Raw genomic sequence first — 22,665 nt, forward strand, 5'->3', positions numbered from 1 at the left:
TGAAAGAGAGGTACTAGTTTACCCCAAGTTAATTTGACTATTAAATACACAGCAAGGAATCCGACATTCTAGATTGATGGTGAATGAAACTGGGTGGTGGTGGCTTTTGTCTCAGAGCGTCTTGGCTAGCATGGTACACACCCAAACTTGACAAGAGTTTCATCTTAATGTTCCATGTGTTTGTTCTAGACTCTAACACGTGACTTGGAGTTCAGGGAAAAACAACAACTGCAGATGTTAGATCAACTTAAGGAGATCCAGAATCACTTTGAGACCTGTGAGGCTGATCGTAAGCGCAGTGACCTTCAGATCTCAGAGCTGAGTCACCACGCAGAGGACGCAACCAAGCAGGCAGAGCACTACCTTAGTGAGTTCCAGAGGTCAGAAGCCCTGCGAGAGGAGGCAGAGAAGAGGAGAGAAGACCTGAAAACAAAGGCCCAGGACTCCATCCGTCAGTGGAAGCAGAAGCATAAGAAGCTGGAGCGGGCACTGGAGAAACAAGCAGAAACCCTGGACCAGCTGACAGATAAGAACAATCAGGTATAAGAGCCAGGATGCTAGCCTTTGTCCATCCATCCTTTGAACAAACACCTGAGACCATGCTAGGTCTACACCTATTGATACACCTTCAGACAAAAAGCCATTACGTATTGTTTAATTGAAGGGAAAACATTATTTCGTGTTTGGATTTTTCAGATCTTCTAAAATATTTCAATATTTGGTGGCTTTTCAGAGTTGAGGGATCTTCTACCTTCTGTCTCAGTTTAGCTTATGAGTTCCCTAATTGGAATTAGTTTTCAGTATTCTGACTTTCCAGAGGAAAAGTCACTTCATCTCCCTTAGCATGATGGCTCACTCTCTACTGCATGTATTTTCCAGTCTCATTTCTTTGAGTACGTTGACTGAAGGTCAGGGTAGAAAGGAGAGGGTTAACACTGTAGTAGTGACTAATGAATTCTTCTGGGAGGTGCTGGAATAGGCTGGTCTACAGGGGTGACATTGACAGCATCATTGGCAGAGCAGTGCCTTCAGATCACAAGGCTCCTCTGACTATGTTGTGCTCTCCTAAGAGCAGCAGAAAGCCTGTGCTAATCTTGGCATGTATTCACTGTATCTTGTCTCTTGCACAATCAGTTACTTCTAATAGATTTAATGCCCCCGTGTTGATTTTCAGCTGTATCTTTGGTTTGAACTAAACACAGATGTAAAAAAGTCATGATAGATTTTTGTCCGTGTTTGTTCTGGGATTGTTGTATATACTTTGCTGTTTGTCAAGAACTCCAAATAGTCCAGAATAATTTTGCTTAAGTGGACTCTCTTTGGAAATAATAAAAATAGCATCAGAAAAGGAAAATTCAGGACAATTATGTTGATAGGATCAGCTGACGTCACTTACAATGACAGATACTTATTTTGGGTCAAATGTCATGACCGTAATGCTTTACCTTTTAAGTATGTATTCTTCAGATTTGAGATCAGGGAAGCCTGTGCACACTGTGGGTGCCATCAGTTTTACCTCATCTGACACATAGTTAAGTGACTGGCTGCAAGGAGGTAAGGCAGGCTCAAAGCTTCTGGACTCGAATCTAAATTGATTTGATCTCAGAAACTTCTTTTACCTTGATTATACTGTTGTCGGCCTGGCCTGGCAACTGGTTCTGTTGAACATGCCTGTAAGGGAAGGCAGCCAGAGAGCAGAGAATTGCTGCTGATTGACCTGGAGCTGTCTGGGGATCTGGCTTCATTAGAGGAAATTTAGAAGGGTCCATGTCACCAGGCAGTATCCCAATTTATAGTGCTGAGCACTTATTAGATTGAGTTTTTAGAATACTAAAAATTATTAAACAATCATTTCCCAGAATATTCCTGATAAAATTATTTTTTATCATTTACCATTACTGATGATAAGCGGATAAGCAGTTTTAAAGTGATTGCTGCAGTTAGGATAGGATTACAATTATCACAGCAGGCATTGTAATTTATCCTTTATAAACCTTAAAAATTAATGTGGCATGTTACAGTGTGAGCAATGATTAATCAAGGGAGAAAGGCTTAGAAATGTTTCATGGAGGCTCCAAGGGTTCAGTAAATCTGTGACGTGCAAATATGTGGTGAATAATTTTGAGAATATTAAATAGTATCTAGCAGCTAGGATGATGACACATACCTGTTGTTCAAGTATGAGGACCTGGGATTGGGTCTCGGGAAGCCATGGAAAAGCTAGGTACAGTGGTGCACATCTGTGATCCCAGGACTGGGAACCAGGGATAGGTTCATCCGAGGGCTACCTGACCAATTTGGTCAGCCAAAACACCAAGCTCAGGTTCAGTGAGAGACCTGTTCTTAAAATCATAAGGTGGAGCATAATAGGGGAAGGCATCCAGATGTTGGGCTGGGGTCACAGGTCAGTGATAGGATGCACGCTTGGCCTAGTCAGTGCCCTGGGTTCAATTCCCAGTAGCACACTCATACACACCTATACACCCACACTCTCCCCCCCTCACAGAGAGAGAGAGAGAGAGAGAGAGAGAGAGAGAGAGAGAGAGAGAGAGAGGAGAGAGAGAGGAGGGAGAGAGAGAAAGGAGAGAAAGGAGAGAGAGAAGAAGAAGAGAGGAGAGGAGAGAGAGAAGAAGAGAGGAGAGAGAGAGCAGCTTGCTGAATATGGCCTATAAGGAATATTTACTTAAGATTTAATTTTTAATAAAAATCACAAAGATATCTTAAGGCATAATATCATCCACATTTTTGTTTAGGACTTAGTTTTACAAAATGATTTTTGGATATATTTGAAAGTGTATATCAAAGTAAAAATGATACAAATATAACATCTTGTAGTTTAAGGAATGAATTTAATAAATAACTTTGTAACTTTGTTGATCCATTTTGTGTGCTCAACTGATAGTTTTTTTATTTGTAAAATGATTCTATGCTTAGTCTGTTTCTCTTTGTAGCATAATTTATGTTCTGTTTTAAGATTTGCCACTTAAAAGGGTGTTAAAAGACTAAGTGCTTCTTTTCTCTTTTAACACTCCTCCCTGCCCCATTTCTTCTATTCTTCTTATGTACATTTATGGAATCTTGGTCACATGACCAAAACTATTTTACTTGCTAAAGGACATGTAATTTTAACCCCAGATCATATAATCATAGAAAAATGGTATCAAAAGCAGATAAGATTAGGTCATTTTCTTCCCTTCAAGGGGAGGGCATAAGCAAGGACCAGGGACCACGATGCACCTGAGTAGCGCACAGATGAACACACAGGGAGACTGCAGGGCATAGCTCTTGTGATCTGGCTGTTAGTCTGCCTAATTTAGTTTCTCGTTTTCTAAGTGCTGTTGGAAATCATTGGTTTTCAGATGCACTTTGAAAAGTAAAGAGGAAGAATTAGAAATCTGAGTTTGATTGTAGTGTGTGCGTTTCTGGTTTTCCTCCAGCTTTCCTATACTGCTGTACGACTAGTGTTCCCTGCGTTTCTTATTTTGTTCCTGCTGAGTTGGCAGAACTTTCAGCTTGCTTGTGTATGGAGCTTTTTGCTTGATCGTGTTTGACTCTTAAGGATCTTCATTGGCCACCTTTTCCATCTATGCATTTCTCCCCTGCCGAGAGATGTTATAGCCTGCTTGAGATGTGAACTATTTAATAGTTTAAGGTGAGAAGGCGCATTGCTAATGCGTTTCACTTTTCAAGCATGTGCTGTGGCCAATGATGTAGTGAAGAGGTATGGGCCGGCTTCCCGCCGCCCAGCTCCCAGCCACCGGCTAGCTTATACCCCGAAATAACATCACACAAATTGTATTCTTTTAAATACTGCCTGGCCCATTATTTTCAGTCTCTTACTCACATCTTGACTAACCCATATCTAATAATCTTTGTAACACCACGAGTGGTGTCTTACCGGGGAAGATTCTAGCATACGTCCATCTTGGGCTGGAGCTTCATTGCATCTCGCATCTCTCCGAGGAGAGGCACGGCAGTCTGACTAACTTAAGAGAGGTGTGGCATCTGACTGAGCCATCTACCTCACTTCCTTCTTCCTGTTCTGTCTACTCCACCCACCTAAGGGCCGGTCTATCAGATGGGCCAGGCAGTTTCTTTATTAATTATCCAATGAAATCATCAGATAGATAGAAGACACACCTACATCATTTCCCCTTTTTCTGTTTAAACAAAAAAAAAAGCTTTCACTTTAACATAGTAAAATTACATATAACAAAACAGTTATCAAGTAAGAATTACAATTACAATATTTATATCTACTTTATCTTTTATCATAACTAAGGAAAACTATAACTATCTATTTATTCTTCAACTCCATCAAAGACTCCAGAAGGATATAATATTACCTAGGTGAACAAGAAGTAAGCTACTTCCAAAACTCTAGAAATCACAGAGACATCTTGCTACATGGACAGTCACCCAAAGTTCTTTTGTACCATTGGGGCATCCATCTTCAGCCTTCAGGTCCATAGTTTCCAGCAGACATTTCCACGAAGCAGGAAATTTCGAAGGCAGTTCAGTCACTTTCTGCTGTGTCCTGCAGAATGTCTCACAGACTCTTTCATGAATCAGGAACCCCGAAAGATCATCTCACTTTTAGGCAACTTCAGCAGTCCTCTCTCTGAGGGTTCTTTGTGTCCAGTTTATGCCAATAGTCCAGGCAAGAGCAGTTTCTTGCCAAAATGGCTATCAAACTCCATAAGTAGCTTCTTCGATGCCCATCATCCTCTTGAAGTAGCTTGTGCTGCCAGGAGCAGACATGTCTCATTGTCATGAAAAGCCCTAAGTTATTAAAACATCTAAAATGTGGTATCCTGTAGTCTTTGAAAGATATGAAGAATGCTTATGTAACTTAAATATATCTCTATATATCTAGAAAATCTAACTAACATAACTACAAGTTTTACTATTATTGATGACTATCCATTAACAACCTCTATACATTACATTTTTAAATGAACTACAGAATCACAGTACCTTAATCAGTATCAGAAATATACATATACATATAACAAAATTGACCTTAAATTTATATCAATAGAGTAAAATTTATACCAATGTAAATTATTCATATCTATATCATTTCCCCCTTTAAATGTAAAAGAACATTTATAAACAATATCTGGGAATATGGACGTAGTTATTTCTCTCCAAACTGCTTCCTGCTGAATGGGGACGCTGTTAATCAGATCTTTCATGGTGTAACCTATGTGCCAGGTTCATCTCAGTCATCAGTTGGGTGAAGTAATTTTCTGAAGTTGCTCACAGCAACCTTTCAGGAGGGCGTGGTCTATCATACCACATTGGGATAGAAGCAATCCGCAGGGTTTCATTTTCTGTAAAAACAAAAGAAACTCCTTTCCAAAGCATTATGTCCTTAGATCCAAATTTTAAAGTCAAAGCATTTTCAAGATATCTTTCTTGGATTAGATCAGCAGCATTTATAAACAAATATCTTTTAGCATCTGTTGCTCCTTCCTCAGCATTCAAACAATCCAAAGAGAGCATAATAGCATACAGTATCAAGGTTCTCCATATATTTTCCATCTTTGTGCAGCTTTGTTTTAGCCTCTATTTCGTTTATTTTTACTTTTACTTTTTGAGACAGGTTCTCTGTATATCTTTGACCTGGAATAACTCAGTAGACCAGGCTGTCCTTGAACTCTGAGAACCTTCTGCTTCTGCCTCCCCAGTGCTGGAATTAAAGGTGTATGCTACCACACCTTGAACTCACAGAGATCTGTCTGTCTCTGCCTCCCAGGCATTGGGATTAAAGGTGTCTTATGCCACACCTTGAAGTCACAGAGGTCAATCTACCTCTGCCTCCCACGTGTTGGGATTAAAGGTGTGTACCATCACACCCAAATTACTCTTTCTCTCTTTTTCTTTTTTACTTTTAAGAACTTTAACCTTTAGCCTACATATATTTTCAACACATTGTAAACCATTTTGATGTTTTCTTCGACTTTGAATCTTTCTTTTACTGTATATCTCTCTTTTTGTGACCACATAAGTCTTTAATTTACCCACAAAATCGGTAGAACTAAAGCCGTAACTTTGGAGGCTGGATCCAGCCCATGCCTTAGCTTTCTAGCCTCATGGCGGAGGTACCCGCAGGAGCCATGTTTATCGCCACAACTCTACGGCATTTCAAGGTCCCTGCCAGCAAGCAAGCTGCAACAGTGTCAAACAACAGTCAGGACCGCCTGCTTGAAAGAGTCAGAGTTTGTCCTGGCAGTACAGACCAGAACGCCAGCATTTTAAAACAGCACAACTTTTTTCCTGCTATGGCTGAAAACAAACAAGCATGCAGTCAGCTTTTATCAACGCCATTTAAGTGTTTCGTAGCAGGACCTCTTAAAAGCTGCAGGGTTTTGCAGCTAAAGCTGAGTCAGGAAGCCTCTCTTAGATGAGAGCGCTTGCTCAGATCCGAGAAATTGCTGCTATCAAGAAAACATGCTTTACTCTATTCTTTCTCAAGCTTTCTCAAGCTTTCTGTGGATTCAGTTATCCACGTGGGCGCCATTCTGTAGTGAAGAGGTATGGGCCGGCTTCCCGCCGCCCAGCTCCCAGCCACCGGCTAGCTTATACCCCGAAATAACATCACACAAATTGTATTCTTTTAAATACTGCCTGGCCCATTATTTTCAGTCTCTTACTCACATCTTGACTAACCCATATCTAATAATCTTTGTAACACCACGAGTGGTGTCTTACCGGGGAAGATTCTAGCATACGTCCATCTTGGGCTGGAGCTTCATTGCATCTCGCATCTCTCCGAGGAGAGGCACGGCAGTCTGACTAACTTAAGAGAGGTGTGGCATCTGACTGAGCCATCTACCTCACTTCCTTCTTCCTGTTCTGTCTACTCCACCCACCTAAGGGCCGGTCTATCAGATGGGCCAGGCAGTTTCTTTATTAATTATCCAATGAAATCATCAGATAGATAGAAGACACACCTACATCACAATGAGGTGCAGTTCAGGAATGCGCTGGCATTTTCTGCGTTCCTTTCCAAAGGAGAATAACATTAAGCCCTCTCCAGCGAACCTCTTAGTAAAATAAAATGGTGATTGGTGTGAGGTCTTTGAGGAGTTGTCCCTTTTTCTGCTCCTACCAAGGTTTTGGACAATGTCATTCTTGTGCTTACCTGGCTAGAACATTCTTTTCTCTTTCTTATTCCCCACCCCCATTATTTATTCCAAATCTCTCAAGGGGTTTGGCACCTATCTCCCTCCTGTTTCTTAAAAGTAATTCTTGTCGTCATTATCTTGAGCATTATCATAGCAAGGAGGGCGTTTGAGAATCAGCAGCAAGCATAAGCATTGCTCATGGTCAGTGTGTGGTGGAAACAGCTTGGCTCCACTGGCTACTGCTGCTGTTTGAAATGAATGTGCTGAGAATCAGACGCCAGGATGGTTGGTTCTTGGCCTCTGTCACCCAGTTTACCCTTACCCTCAGGGGATGGATTTCTCTTGAGTACCTTCCCATGGTTAAAGAGTTTATGTCCGTCTGTGGGATCTCCAGGTTTCTTTGTTGTTTGGTACTGTGCTTCTTCTCAGACGTTGGCATTATTTGATTAGTTTATCACAAGTGACGCAATCATGTATCATAACCTTTATTAGATGTTGTCTAGGTTCCTCATATTATCGTTTACCTCTTGTTTTTGTATAATACTGGAATATACATTACTGTTATTTTAAGCAGTGTTTTAATGTTTCAATATGTAGTAAAGTCACAACAGAGGTTTTTTTTTTTTCTCCTTTGTTTCTTTGCTTTTTATCTTACATTTGGCTAATTGTTGATCATTATAGATTAGTACATTTTGGTAATAGGTGTCTGAAATACATGTTCATATCAGTGTGGTAGTGTAATATGTGATTTTTACATAGCTATAAAGTGATTATATGCTTATTCCCATTTCCAGCCTAAAATTATTGTTCATTAAAATAGGCAAAATATGATTTAATGAAATTTTCTCTTTATGAATTAAATTTTATTTTGTTACTTGGAAGATGCATAGTAAATTTTGTAGTAACATTTCCTTGCTTTGGTTTTGTAACCCACTAGATTCTAAAGGAGAAGGACGATTTGAAAAGCCAGCTTTATCCAGCCTTACAGCAAATAGAAAGTCTCAGGAAGGAGCTCAATGATGTCTTGACCAAGTGTGCCCAGCAGGAGGAGGAGCTTCACTGTAAGGAGAAAAAACTCAGTGACGTTGAGTCTCACCAAGCTGAACTTGAGCTGGAGGTCAAGAATTCCCTAGACACCATCCATCGACTGGAGAGTGAACTGAAAAGACAGAGTAAGATGCAAAGCCAGATCAAAGCTGAGAAAATTCACCTGGAGGAAGAAATCGCAGCGCTCAAGATGAGCCAGGCCCAGGACAAAGCCAAACTTCTTGAGATGCAAGAGGCCATCAAGGACTTGAGCGCCATCCGAGCAGATCTCGCTAATAAATTGGCTGAAGAAGAGAGAGCCAAGAAAGCTGTGCTCAAGAACCTTTCGGAACTGACGGCCCAGGCAAAGTCTAAAGAGGAAGAAACGGCTACCATTATCACACAGTTAAAGTTAGAACGAGACGTTCACCAGAGGGAGCTGGCAGATCTCACATCATCACTGCACAGTGTGAAAACAAAGCATGAACAGAATATCCAGGAGCTGATGAAGCACTTTAAGAAAGAAAAGAGCGAAGCAGAGAATCACATCAGGACACTGAAGGTACCTCTGCTCAATTATCTTGATGATACTGACAGGATTTTTTTCTGGTGTCTCATGAAGTTAATAAAGCCTAAACTTTTAGAGATCATTCTGTATTCCCAAGCATTGCAGGGAAGATAAAACCAACAGTAAAGAGGTTTATTCATTCCTATTCGGCCAGGTTGAAATGAGTTATAGCAGCTCCTGGGAGCATCTATTTCAGAGCGTAGAAGCCCTTTAAAGAGAACATTTAGCTATTTTGGGAGTTCAGGAAAGGTAGAGGTGGCTGTAAGTCCTGGACCTGAAACGTGCCCTCGTTCAACATTTATGATCTTCTAAAATACAAACGGCAAAGACTTGTCAAGGCCACAGAAGCTATAGCCACAGTCCTTATTTGTATGGTAACTAAAGCTACACAGCCTGTATGTGTGGGAATTCAAGGCCTCTGTGATTTACTCTTTCTGTTTTAAATCAATCTGCTTAGGTAAATCCCTAATTGAGATTCTTTCATTTGTGGAAATGCTCTTAAAATCTAATGGCATTGTTACCATGTGGGGCAGTCATTAGTCAAGCGGTTGTCAGCTGCATTAAATTTATCCATCTCCCTACTTTGCTTTTTCTGTATTGTACATAAATGGTATAGGTTCCATATTACATATTTATGTTTTTAATTTCCCTTTGTCAGAGTGAAACTCACGAAAGGTTGGATTTGTTTCAGCTGTATGATCAGAGCCTCAGATTGTTTCTGATACCATGCACATATTTGGTTAATAAGTGAATGAATAGATAAATTGTTAAAGTTTAGCAATCATTTTTCTTCAGAAGTTCTCACAATGCAGCTACTACTGTAGAAGTACTAAGATTAAGAGAACGCGATAACGAAGTAATTGATGCCTGTGGAGCACTGTGTCGGAGGTTCTTTCCCAGTTTTGTTTAGCCTTCCGGCAGTAGCCATCTGAGGACCACTAGCTCATGTGGCATATCAGAATGAAGGGTAGACAAATGGGTAAGGTTTCACTAGTAGTCCTTGTCACCACAATTTTAAGATGCACTAAGAAAAAAAAATACCATATCTTACATGTGGAATTATGATATGCTGTCACATAATGTCATATAAGCTAACATCCCAAATGGAAGATGGGAAAATCTAAAAGACATGTATTTTAATATTTATTAAATAAGGTGTAATAGCCCTTTAGAATGATGAGGACATGAATCAAACTAGAATTAGGGTTATGGAGAAGAGCTCATATTACATGCTGTTTGATTGACCACTACAGTAATACTGGTAGAAAATATTTTCGAGCACTTTGTGTCAGTTACAGCTGTAAGGACTAGTAGTTGAATACATCACTCCTGACAGGAGTATACATCACTTTCTTACTCACAAGGAAATTGAGACAGAAGTGTTAAGTAATGACATGCCTGCAGAATGGTAGAGACATGATTTGAGTCTATGTAGTCAACTGTTTGAGTTCTCACTTGGCTGTTCTGGGAAAGATTTAGGACTGAATCCAACCGGGTAGTAAGTTTGGTGGGTAGGTAAATTATGGCACTTTTTAAACTTAGGCTATGCAGACAGCACAGAAAATCTGGAGAGAATAATGGCAACTCTAGTTTCTTACTTTGTTAAGTGGGAGAATCTTAGGCTTAATTATGAAAGTCTAGATATAGAGCACTTGAGTACATGTAGGGTTAGGAGATGAGGGGAAATTGAAATAATGTAGGGCGAATCAAGGACTCATGGATGTTAGGTTCTCTCACAAGATTTGGGCCATTGTACAAAGCGAAAGAGGAGAACAACTCTCTAGAATGCCAACATTTAAAGAAATAACTGAGAAAGAGATTCTAGAAAATATGAATAAAAGACTAAATAAGAGACAGGAGGAGAATCAAGAGAGAATGATGTCTTGGAGTCCCAGCAGGATATTTCAAGAAAAGTATGATGGGCTGTAGAGATGGCTCAGCAAGTAAAAACACCGGCTGCTGTTCCAGAGGACCTGGGTTCAGTTCCCAGCACCACACTGTGGCTCACAATTGTCTATAACTCCAGTTTAAAGGGACCCAGTGTCCTCTTTTAGCTTCCATGGGCTCCAGTCATGTCTATGGTATACAAACATACATTCAGACAAAACACACCTACACATAAATAAATAAAAATAAAATATTTAGTGTTCATGTGATAAGCTAGAAGAAGTAAAAATGTGTTCATTCTATTTCACAACCCAACCCACAAGGAAATGTGAGGGTCCTGGATCTAAGATACAGTGTTCCGCGTTCAGCGGTAGACAAAGCCTCTCGTCCTCTGCAGGCGTTAAAAGACAAGGATGAGGATGTCGGGACGGTCTGGAGGTTGGGATGGGAGAAGAAGAGTTGAGCAGTAATAGGCAGACACTTGCTGGGAGACTGGTGTTGACCAGTGTGGGGACTTGTAAGCACTGCTGTGCAGCTGGAGTAGAAGAAGCAGCATTTCTGGTCAAAAGAGAGAGAGTGAGAGGCTGGAGGTTTTGTTTTTGTTTTGTTTTTATTCAGTTAGAAATTCTTCGCGAGCAGAATTTTAGAGTTAAGGTCCAAATGGTCATCCAGTGGGTTTTCCTTGTGAATGTGGGTGAAATAGAATAAGTAATTCTGAAGTTAGCTTGTTAAGTGGCTATTTGGACTATTATGGTACTATTATGAAGGGATTAATTCACCATGTGTCCAAAACCTCTACGAAGAGGGTGACTGGACCATGAGCTGTTGTCAGCAAGGACAAGGTGCGGAGGAGTAGTGTAAGCCTCGCAGGGATGCTGGGCTTTGCATGATGGTTATCACAAAATGCCTTGTCAGTTCTACAGGACAGTCCCTTGGCCAAGGAGCTTGTAGTTATGAGTGTCACTGAAGATGAGCGTCCTTTCGTTTTATCACTTTTGCTTACCACTTTTAATTTGGCTGTGTGATAAGCTTTATGTTTCTGACCGGGAACTGGTAATAATTTTTCAGGTAAAAGGGTTTTGTTCTCTACAAGAACAAAATCCTTCAAGGAATGCTAGGAAAACACATACAAATAATTGGAGGACATGAATAAATCCCTTCAAGGAAAAACAAACAGCTGAAGAAAATGAGTAAAACTGTTCAAGATCTGAAAACGGAAATGGAAGCAATAAAGAAAACACAAATTGAAGAAATCTTGGAGATGGAAAATCTACGTAAGCAAACAAGAACTACAGATGCAAGCACCACCAATAGAATGCAAGAGATGGAAGAGAGAACTTTAGGCGTAGAAGATACTATAGGAGAAATCATCTATCAAAGTGTTAAGCTAAAAAAATTCTTGAGGCAAATCATCCAGTAAATCCGGAACACTGAAAATAAAACCCTAAGAATAATAAGAATAAATGAAGGAGAAGAATCCCTGCTCATAGGTCCAGAAAATATTTTTAATAAAATCAGAGAAGAAAATTTTCCTAACCTAAAGAAGGACATGTGTATAAAGGTATAAGACATTTACAGAACACCAAGTAGAATGGACCAGAATAGAAGCAAAGAGGAGCCAAGGAAACAAAGAGTTGGTTTGAGAAAATCAACTAAATCCAAATTAACTAAAAGACAGAAAAAGAATATCCAAATTAACAAAATAAGAAACAAAAGGGGTCCTGACTTCCTTGCTCATGATCTCCCTCCTTTTGCTCCTCATCAGGACCTTGGGAGCTCAGTCCGGTGCTCCTATGTGGGGCTCTGTCATTTTCTCCATCCAATGCCAGGTGAAGGTTCTATGGTGATATGCAAGATATTCATGAGTATGGCAATAGGATCTGGACATTTCTGGCACCCTCTCCTCAGCTGCCCAAGGAACTAGCTAGGGACATCTTCCTGGACACCTGGGAACCCCTCTAGAGTCAAGTCTCTGCCAACCCTAGAATGGCTCCCTTAATTAAGATATATAATTCCTTGTTCCCATATCCACCCTTCCTATATCCCAACCATCCTATTCCTCCAAGCTCTTCCCATCCTCCACTTCACACTTTTCTCTCCCCATCCACCCCTCCCCCCATCCCACCCCACCCCCAAGTTCAGGACCGTGAGGAGTGCGTTTACCCATTGAGACGGTGGGACAGATCTAAGGGGAGACCACCAAGTTCAGTTGGAATGGGACTGATGGAACAGGGGACCAAACCAGACTCTCTGAATGTGGCTGACGGTGGAGGAGGACTGAGAAACCAAGGACAACGGCTATGAGCATGAACTCTACAGCATGGACGGGCTCACTGTGAACCTTATCAGTTTGGTCGCTCACCTTCCTGGACTTAGGGGGAGCTGGGAGGACCTTGGACTTAACATAGTGAAGGGAACCCTAATGGCTCTTTGGCTTGGAGAGGGGCGGAGTGGGGGTATGGGTGGAAGGGAGGGGAGGGAAGGGGGAAGAGGAGGGGAGGAGATGGAAATTTTTAATAAAAAATGAGAAAAAAAAGAAACAAAAGGGGGACATAACAGACATTTGATCCTAATTAAAAAAACTTGTACTCCACAAAATTGGAAAATCTAAAAGAAACTGAACATTTTCTTGATAGATATCACTTACAAAAGCTAAATCAAGATCAGAGAAACAAATTTAAGTAGGCCTATAACTCCTAAGGTAATAGAAGCAGTCATTAAAAGTCTTCCAATCAAAAATGGTCCAGGGTCAGACAGTTTTAGCACAGAATTCTACCAGACTTTCAAAGAAGAGCTAACATCAATACTCTTCAATTATTTCCCAAAATAGAAATAGAAAAGAAGCAATGTGACCAAATTAATTTTATGAAGCTGCAGTCACCTTGATACCCAAACTACAGATAAATTCAAAAAAAGATAATTACAAACCAATTTCCCTAATGAACATAGATGAAAAACAATACACAATAAAATACTTGTAAAGTGAATCCAAGAATACATCCAGAAGATCATCTTCCATGATCAAGTAGGCTTCATCCCAGAGATGCCGGGATGGTTCAATATACGAGAGTAAGTCTATGTAATCCACCATATAAACAAACTGAAAGAAAAGACACACAATTATCTCATTAGATGCTGAAAAGCCTTTGACAAAATCTAACACTGCTTCATGATGAAAATCTTTGAGAGACTAGGGCCACAAGGGGCTTACCTAAACTTAATAAAGGCAATATTAACTGATAGTCAGCATCAAATTAAATGCAGGAGAAACTCAAAGCAACTCCACTAAAATCAGGAGCAAGACGGGGCTATTCACTTTCTCCATATCTATTCAATATAGTAACTGAAGTTCTAGTGAAAGCAATAAGATAACTGAAGAAGATCAGGGGATACAAATTGGAAAGAGAGATCTGAGGATACAAATTGGGAAGAAAGAAGTTGAGGTATCATTAATTGCAGAGGATATGATAGTATATATAAGTGATCCCAAAAATTCTACCAGGGAACTCCTATAACTGATAAAATACTTCTTTAGTGAAGTTGCTAGATACAAGATTAACTCCATGCCAAACAGTAGCATGTTTATACACAATTGACAAAAGGACTGAGAAAGAAATCAGGCAAACAACACCATTCACCACAGCCACAAATAATATAAAATATCTTGGGTTAACTCCAAACAAGTGAAAGACTGGTATGACAAAAAAAAATTCAAGTATTTAAAGAAAGAAATTGAAGAAGATATTAGAAGATGGAAAGTTCTCCCATGCTCACTAATTGGTAGGATTAACATAGTAAAAATGCCTATTCTACCAAAAGCAATCTATAGATTCAGTGCAATCCCCATCAAAATTTAAACGTAATTCTTTACAGACCTTAAAAGGACAACACTCACCAACCCTACATCTGACAGAGGGCTAGTATTCCAAATACAAAAAGAACTCAAGAAATTAGTCACCAAAAAACAAAGCAATACAGTTCAAAATTGGAGTACAAATCTAAAAATATAATTTTCAATCGAGGAATCTCAAATAGTTGAGAAACACTTAAATGTTTAACAGCCATTAGGCAAATGCAAAATTAAAAATTCTTTGAGATTCCATTTTATAGCTGTCAGAATGGCTAAGATCAAAAACACAAGTGACAGCTCATGCTGGGGAAGATGTGGAGCAAGGGGAACACTCCTCTATTACTGGTGGGAGTGAAAACTAGTACAGTCACTATGGAAATCAATATGGAGGTTCCTCAGAAGATTGATCCACCTCAAGACCTAGCTATACCACTGTTGGGCATATACCCAAAGGATGCTCCATTCTACCTCAAGGACACTTGCTCAACCATGTTCATTGTCATTTTATTCATAATAGCCAGAAACTGGAAACAACATAGATGTCTCTTATATGAAGAATGGATAAGGAAAATATGCATTTTTATAATGTGGTAATAATCAGGTGTTGAAAATGGAATCATGAAATTTGCAGGCAAATGGATGGAACTAGAAAAGATCTTTCTGAATAAGGTAACTCAGACCCAGAAAGACAAACACGGTTTGTACTCCCTCATAACTAGAAATTAAGTAAAGGACAATCATGCTAAAATCCACAGACCCAGAGGGGCTAAGTAACAAGGAGGATTCAAAGAGGCATGCATGTATAGGTTTTGTGGGTGGCCTGGGGTGGGTGGGGATGTGAACAGGATACTTCCAGTGGGGGGTGGGATGGGAGAGATGGAGGGAGAGAGTACTTGGAGAGAGAACTAGAATTAGGGGGTGATGCAGAATTCTAGTATAGTGGTAACTCCATGGAATCTATAAGAGTGACCCTAGAGAAGTCTATTTGTGATGCACAATATAGAGCCTGGACTGTCCATCTTCTATAACCAGGCAAAGCTCTTAGCAGTGGGATTGGTACATCAACCCAGACACAAAATGTTATACTTACATTCTGTCTTGCTTGAAAGATGTGCTGGGACAATGGTGGCGCATAACTTGTGGGAGAGGCCAACCCATGATTGGTCCAACTTGTGGCACTTGCTATGAGAGGGAACCTATGCCTGACATTACCTGGATGGCCAGGAACCAGAAACAGAGCATCTTAGAGACCTAGGATAGAACCAGAAAGAACTGGCAAAAAAAAGTCAGTGTAACGATTCCTAATGATTACCTGTTGTACTCATAGATCAGTGACTAGTCCAGTTCTCAGCAGAGGGTCTTCATCTAGCAAGGGTTGGGAGGAGATACAGACACCCACAGCCAAACACTAGTTGGAGCTAGGGGAACCTGAAAAAGTGGGGACCATTGTAGGACTGGGATCAAGAACACCAGAAAAAGAAGGCCCATTGATTCTAACTAGGCAGGACTCATAGGGGTACACAGAAACTGAAGCAACAAACACAGATCATGAATGGGTCTGAGCTAGGTCCTTTGTATATGCCTTATGATTGTGTAGCTTATTGTTCTTGTGGGACTCCTAACAGTATGAGTGGGAATATCTCTGACTCTTGTGCCTGCTCTTGGGCCTCTTTTCTTTCCACTGGGTTGACACATCCAGCCCTGATATGAGAGTTGTGCCCAGTTTTATTCTAACATGTTATGCCATGTTTGGTTGACACCCTGTAAAGTCTCCTCTCCTCCTCCTCCTCCTTCTTTTTTCTTTATTATTTTATTTTATTACTTTAGAAAAATACCAATCCAAATTCCCACTTCCTCCCCTCCTCCCACTTCCCTCCCACTTTCCCACCCCCTTCCCCACTCCCTCTCCTCACCCCCCTACAATCTTAAGAGAGGGCAAGGCACCCTGCCCTGTGGAAAGTCCAAGGCCCTCCCCACTACATCCAGGTTGGGCAAGGTATACATCCAAAGAGAATAGGATCCTCCAAAGCCAGTACATGCAATAGGGACAAATCCCAGTGCCATTGTCATTGGCCCTTCAGTCTACCCCAACTGTCAACCACATTCAGAGGGACTAGTTTAAGGGACTTGTTTATTCTCAGTCCAGTTGGAGTTGGTGAGCTCCCATTAGCTCAGGTACATTATCTCAGTGGGTGAACCCACAGACCAAACACTTCTTAACTGCATGACTTTTAACAATTAGGTGGGTTTTCTCTCCCTGACTAAATGTGTACCTTTCTGTCATAAAGGAGGCCCAATGACAAATATACTTTTCTCTACTTTTAATTATATTGTTTTTTGAAAGATATGCTATGTGTCATGCACTGATCTAAATACTGTGTTAGTTCATTTGACCCTTAGGACAACCCCCTGAGATATGTATCATTATTATCAAGTTAAAACAGAGAAGACTGAGACTTAGAGTAGAAAAAAAAAAAAAAAAAACTCCTCCACTCCTCCTCCTTCTTAAAGGGAAACAGAGGAGGAGTTGATCTGGGGGGAGGATCTAGGAGACTGTCGGGAGGGGAAACTGCCATTGGTATGCAATGTATGAAAGAAGAATAAAACTTAAGAGCCTTCGACTAGAGACCAAAGCTGAAGGATATGTTTTTGCCTTTGTTGGCTCTGTGATTTTGGTAAAGCTATATCTCTCTTAATGCTTTACCACCAAAATAGGAACAAGAAATGGTTTTATACCACTTGGCTATCGTGAGCACACGACTTTGCAGATCCTCAAATGAAAAGCAGATACAAAAAAAAGAGAGCATCAAAGAAGTAATGTATTGGGGAAATTAAAAACAGACATCTTGAAAAATAGACTCTATGTAGAGGAAAAACCTCCAATAGAATTTGACAAGTTCAGTGGTATAGATGTCTTCATAGATTTCAATGATGTATGACTGGGCAGAGGTGTGGTGGGAGGGAGAAGAGCACAGATGTTGAGGGCCTGAGAGCTGGTGCTAGCATTGCCACTGACCTTCAGGAGAAGTTTCCTATTCACCTGAGCTGTTTATAGGACATAAAGTAAGTAAAAAGCAGTCTACTGAAACTTAAAATTGTAATTGAGCAATTTTCCTGATGAGAGACTTTATTTTGTAAATTTATTTTGGGACTGTGGATACAGGATTGCTCATAAAAAAAATCAATTCCTTTGTTAATTCCAAGTGGCATCAGATCTTAGCTAAATTTTGTGGAGGAAATAAAATATAGATTTTGTTTAAAACTCTCAAAACTTCTTCCAGGAAGTTGTTTCCAATGATTGTATTCCTACATGCCTAATTAGTCATGGGTATCAGACATAATAATGGAGGCAAGGGTGCCTTGTAGCTGAGGTAGAGCACTTGCCTAGTGTACATGTGTTCCATGCATCCCTGTACCAACCACGGAGGAAAAGAAAGCTCATACATTTTAGGTGTTAAAACATATATTTTAAAAGGATTATATGAAATTCCTTGACAACTGTTAGATGTGTCAAGTTCCTACTGACACTCTTGTTCAGGTGTTTTTAAAATCTTATGGCAGCATCCCTGTTGAGAATGTGGATGTTAGGACAAAATCTTGGGTTCAGGTTCTCTGCCTGCTTCTATTTACAGTGTACCCACATAGGTTACTAACAGCTCGAGGCTCAAAGCAGGAGTGAATAGCGAGTAAAGCATCTTCCTGCTCAGGATGTTGAGAAGATAAAGGAGTAAAACAGTTGCTGACACTTGAAGTCATGTATGGTGATACCTCCTGCAAAATCTTTTTGTTCAGGATTGTTTTGCCTCTCCTTGGTCATTGTCTTTCCATATGAATTTTAAGATTGTGTGTGTGCGTGTGTGCACTTACTCGTGTGCTATTCATATGCCCCTAATACATATCTTTTAAAGTTTGAGTTGATGACCGCTCAGAGTGAGCCAAACAAAGTTGACACCAATGAACTTGTCAGACGGGATGGGAAAAAACTCCAAACCCTCAACCTGACTTCATTATACTGCTGGTGGTAGACAGGTCATTCATATGGTTCTTCTGTGTCCTATGAGAGTCTTATCAATATTACATTGTGTGAGAAGTATGTGAGTCTTTCCTAATATCCAGGGAGGAGGCAAAAGAAAGGTAAGCTCTTTGTAGATGAGGAACCTGACCAGTTGAGAGCATCATCTTGAAGTGTCCCTTTGGGGATCTTCTCTAATAACGCCCTCCTCACTCAGCAGTTAGCCTCCTTTTTATGCCACAGTACCCAGGAAGTACCTCTCCTTCATTGATGTCAACTGACTTGTTTTCTTCGACTTTTGTATGGCTCGTCTCTGTCATCTGCAGCACCTTAATGTGGTACCTGTCACTTAGCAAGTGTTTGAGATGTATCGAATCCACCCAGAGCACACTTGCTTTGCGCTCGTTTTCTGTTTGTGAAAAGAGCACTAGACTCTTGCAGTGCTTTCCCCGCTGCTACAGTGTGGACTGTGTGTGGTGTCACCCGGCTGTTGCCAGTCAAGCGTTCTCTTTTCTCTGTCTTTACCTCAGGCAGAAAGCCTGGAAGATAAGAACATGGCTAAAGCCCACCGCTGTCAGCTAGAGAAACTGAAATCCCAGTGTGAGAAGCTGACAGAGGAATTAGCCCAGAATGAAAATGAGAACAAAACACTGAAGCTGAAGTACCAGTGTTTGAAGGACCAACTAGAGGAAAAGGTAAACGTGGAAAAAGAGGGATTCCCATTTGAAGGACGAATTTCTTAACATGTACTTTGTTTATGCTACAAACAGTGTTCTATGTCTTTAGGGAAATTACATTGGTGCCAGGAAAAAAAGATAGTTTATTACAATGTTCTGATTTTTATTATTTCCACCGACCAGTCACACTCTGGTACATTTGTTTTAAATTTCTTTCTGGGCTTTCAGATAGGAATTTGCAAGGAAAGTTGAAGTTAGTTTGGAATTTGCAATTAAATATGTTTACATTTAGGGATTTCAATGTACTGTCTTGCTTGCCTACCTATGTGATCTCCCTCTGCCCCCACTTCCCACTTCCCTCCTTCTCTTCTTCTTCCCTCCCTCCTCTCCCCTCTTTCCTCTCCTTCCTTCCCTCCTCCTTTCCTTCATTCATTCTTATAACATGAACGAATGGGGGCTTGCTTGTTGTTTTTGTCCCGCCTAGTACCCCACAACTGTTTAGCCCCAAAGAAAATCACACATAGGTTTCCATAAATTATAAACTGATTGGCCCATTAGCTCTAGCCTTTCACTGGCTAACTCTCACATCTTGATTAACCCATTTTTCTGATCTATTTTTAGCCATGTGGCTCAGTACCTTTTTCAGTGGGGCAGATCACATCCTGCTGCTTTGGTGGTCTGGGTAGGAGTGGGAGGAATCAACTTCCTCCTTCCCAGAATTCTCCTATTCTCATTGCATCATTTCTACTTCCTGTCTGGTTTTCCCACCTATACTTCCTGCCTGGTCAATCAGTGTTTATTTAAAACATGATTGACAGAATACAGACAATTCTCCCGTACCAGTTCCTTCCTTCCTCTGTTTTTTCTCTCTTCTCTTTTCCCCTTCCTTCCTTCCTTCCTTCCTTCCTTCCTTCCTTCCTTCCTTCCTCCCTCCCTCCCTCCCTCCCTCCCTCCCTCCCTCCCTCCCTCCCTTCCTGCCTTCCTGCCTTCCTGCCTTCCTTCCTCTGCCCCAGCCTTGTGATTGCTGGGATTCCAGGTATGTGTGGTTATCAGCTGAGCTCTACTGTTATGGCCTGCTTTGTTTGGCTTCTCTCTACTACTCTGCATACTTAATGTATCTGTGACCAGTGTGTTGCTACTATGGATATGATGCTACATGTTCTACAATTAAATTATGGTGTGTGTTGAAAGAAGCGGTGGGCTGTGTCCCGCCACCCAGCTAGCTTTGCCCAAAATAATTACACAGAAACTGTATTCTTTTAAACACTGCCTGGCCCATTATCTGTAGCCTCTTATTGGTTAATTCTCATATCTTGCTTTAACCCATATTTAGTAATTTATATAGCAGCACGAGGGGTGCCTTACCAGGAGAGATCTTAACCTGCGTCCATCTCGGAGAGGAGAAGCATGGAGACTCACTATGGCGACTGCCTGAAGCGTCTCCCTAACTCTACTTCCTTGTTCCCACAATTCTGTTCTGTCTACTCCACCTACCTAATTTTCTGTCTCTTAAAGGGCCAAGGCAGTTTTCTTTATTAATTAACCAATGAAAGAAACATAGACAGATAACTCTCCTCCATCAGGTGTGAAATGTTTTATATCTCCATATCTACATTTAAGACATTGTCAAAGGACTAGGCAGACAGCTCAGTGGTTAAGAGTGTTTCTTGCTCTTCCAGAGGACCCTAGTTTGGTCCCATCACCCACATCAGGCTGCCTGTAACTCCAGCTCCAGAAGACCCACCCCTTCTGACCTGCACAGGCACTCACACATGTTACAGCTTACTGTCACAATGCCCGCACTTAGAAATAAAAATATTTATGGCATTTCATTTGTATTTTAATAAATCTTGTCTTAAGATCAGAAAAGTAAAACAGCCACACTGGCCAGCCTTACAGACCAGGAAGCAATAACACATACTTTTAATCCCAGTAGCCAAACTAGTTTGCCATAGAAACCAGGGGTAGAGGTGCACACCTTCTATCCCAGAACTAGAGAGGATTATAAAATGGGAGAAGACAGCTCTCAGTCTCATTCTGAGATTTCTGGAGGCAGGATTGCCATTTTTGGACTGAGGTTGGAGTAAGAGCCAGTGGCTGGCTGCTTTTCTTTTCTGACCTTCAGGCTGTACCCCAATTTCTCTCTCTGAGTTTTTATTAATTGCATCAAAAATATTAAAAATTACTAGAAATGTGGTCAGTTGAAAATGTAAAGTTCACTTTGCTCTACTTAATTTAAATGTGCCTTACCTGCTTCTGATGGTGATGTTCCAGGTCTGTGTATGTTGTCACAGATTTGAAGAGTTAATGTTTCAGGTGCATTGCTGTGAGTCCCTAGGACAGGACGCAGATAGGCCCAGTTCCGTGATGAACTTTACCTCTCACGTGTTAGACCCGTATACACATACATACACACACTGTCCTTTCTGTTTCTTCATTGACAAATTTTTGGAGCTGGTGTGTTTCTGCTTTTGGAGTTTGGGGGGGGGGTGGGTAGGGTTCAAGACGGGACTCTAGTCAAATAATCCCAAGCTAACTCCAAATAGAGTACACTAATTTTTTTCTTTATTAAAAAAGGAAACTCACAGAAGAGGAACGGGGGTCCAACATCCAGGTGTAGAGCACGGGAAGAAGAGGGGTGAGTGGGTGGGACTGCGGCTTTTTGGCACCCCAAAGCCACACCTTCACCTGGTCCAGCCTTTCAAAGGCCATTGGCTGATGGAGGTTCCCCATCAGGGTTTGTCTATAGTTTTTGGAGCCTGTCCTGCAACTAGCTCTTGTAGACCACTCTGGCTTCAAACGCAAGAGATTCCCCTATCTCTGCCTCCTGAGTGCTGGGTTTAAAGGCGTGTGCTACCACTGCCCAACTCCAGATTTTTTTTGTTTAGTATTTACATTATTAGGCATCCTGAGAACAGGAACAAAATCCAAACACAGAAGGCATTCATGATATATGTATATATGTGTGTGAGTGTATGTGTGTGTGTGCGTGCGTGTGTGCGTGTGTGTGCACATACATATATAACAAGGTCATATGTGAAAACGACAATAACAATAAAATAATATAAAACAAAAACCATTCTGTTAGTGAAGGAAAGGATAAGGACTTTAATTACTGTTTAAGCAGCACAGTGACTAGGCTGATGAGGCTTCATGAAGTGAAACAGATGAGCAGGATTTCCTTTGGCTATGTTGTAACCCAAGGGAAGCCTGTACTTCATAGTGGTACTCTTGCTTGTCTATCTTTAATATTAGCATAAACGTGTGGAAAATCTTTCTCATACACAACACAACAAACACACGTGCAAGACAGTGTCACATTTACACACCTTTTAAAATATCATTTTGTTTGTACCCTTACTTTTGACTGTATTTATTGTCCAAAGATATGTAAGAAAAGCTAAGACTGCATTAAACTTCCTATAGAGCATTAGCAACAGCGATAGATAGCATTGATGGATGGGGAGGATTGCCGTAAGTCTGTGTGCACCTTCCACATTCCCTACTCATAT

General features: G+C 40.8%; 1 protein-coding gene across 7 annotated transcripts in view; it reads left to right on the forward strand.

The window, feature by feature from the left end:
- The window catches only part of Cep128 (centrosomal protein 128), a 372,845-nt gene that overhangs the window by 112,076 nt on the left and 238,104 nt on the right, over window positions 1-22,665 (forward strand). For all 7 annotated transcript variants that reach the window (XM_038336959.1, XM_038336962.1, XM_038336963.1 and 4 more), the window contains 3 exons: window positions 190-540; window positions 8,071-8,721; window positions 19,007-19,171. In XM_038336959.1, the coding sequence (XP_038192887.1) occupies window positions 190-540; window positions 8,071-8,721; window positions 19,007-19,171 (1,167 nt within the window). The remainder of the gene's footprint in view (window positions 1-189; window positions 541-8,070; window positions 8,722-19,006; window positions 19,172-22,665) is intronic.

The sequence above is a fragment of the Arvicola amphibius genome, chromosome 7 (assembly GCF_903992535.2).
Source record: "Arvicola amphibius chromosome 7, mArvAmp1.2, whole genome shotgun sequence".
In the NCBI taxonomy this organism is placed as follows: Eukaryota; Metazoa; Chordata; class Mammalia; order Rodentia; family Cricetidae; genus Arvicola; species Arvicola amphibius.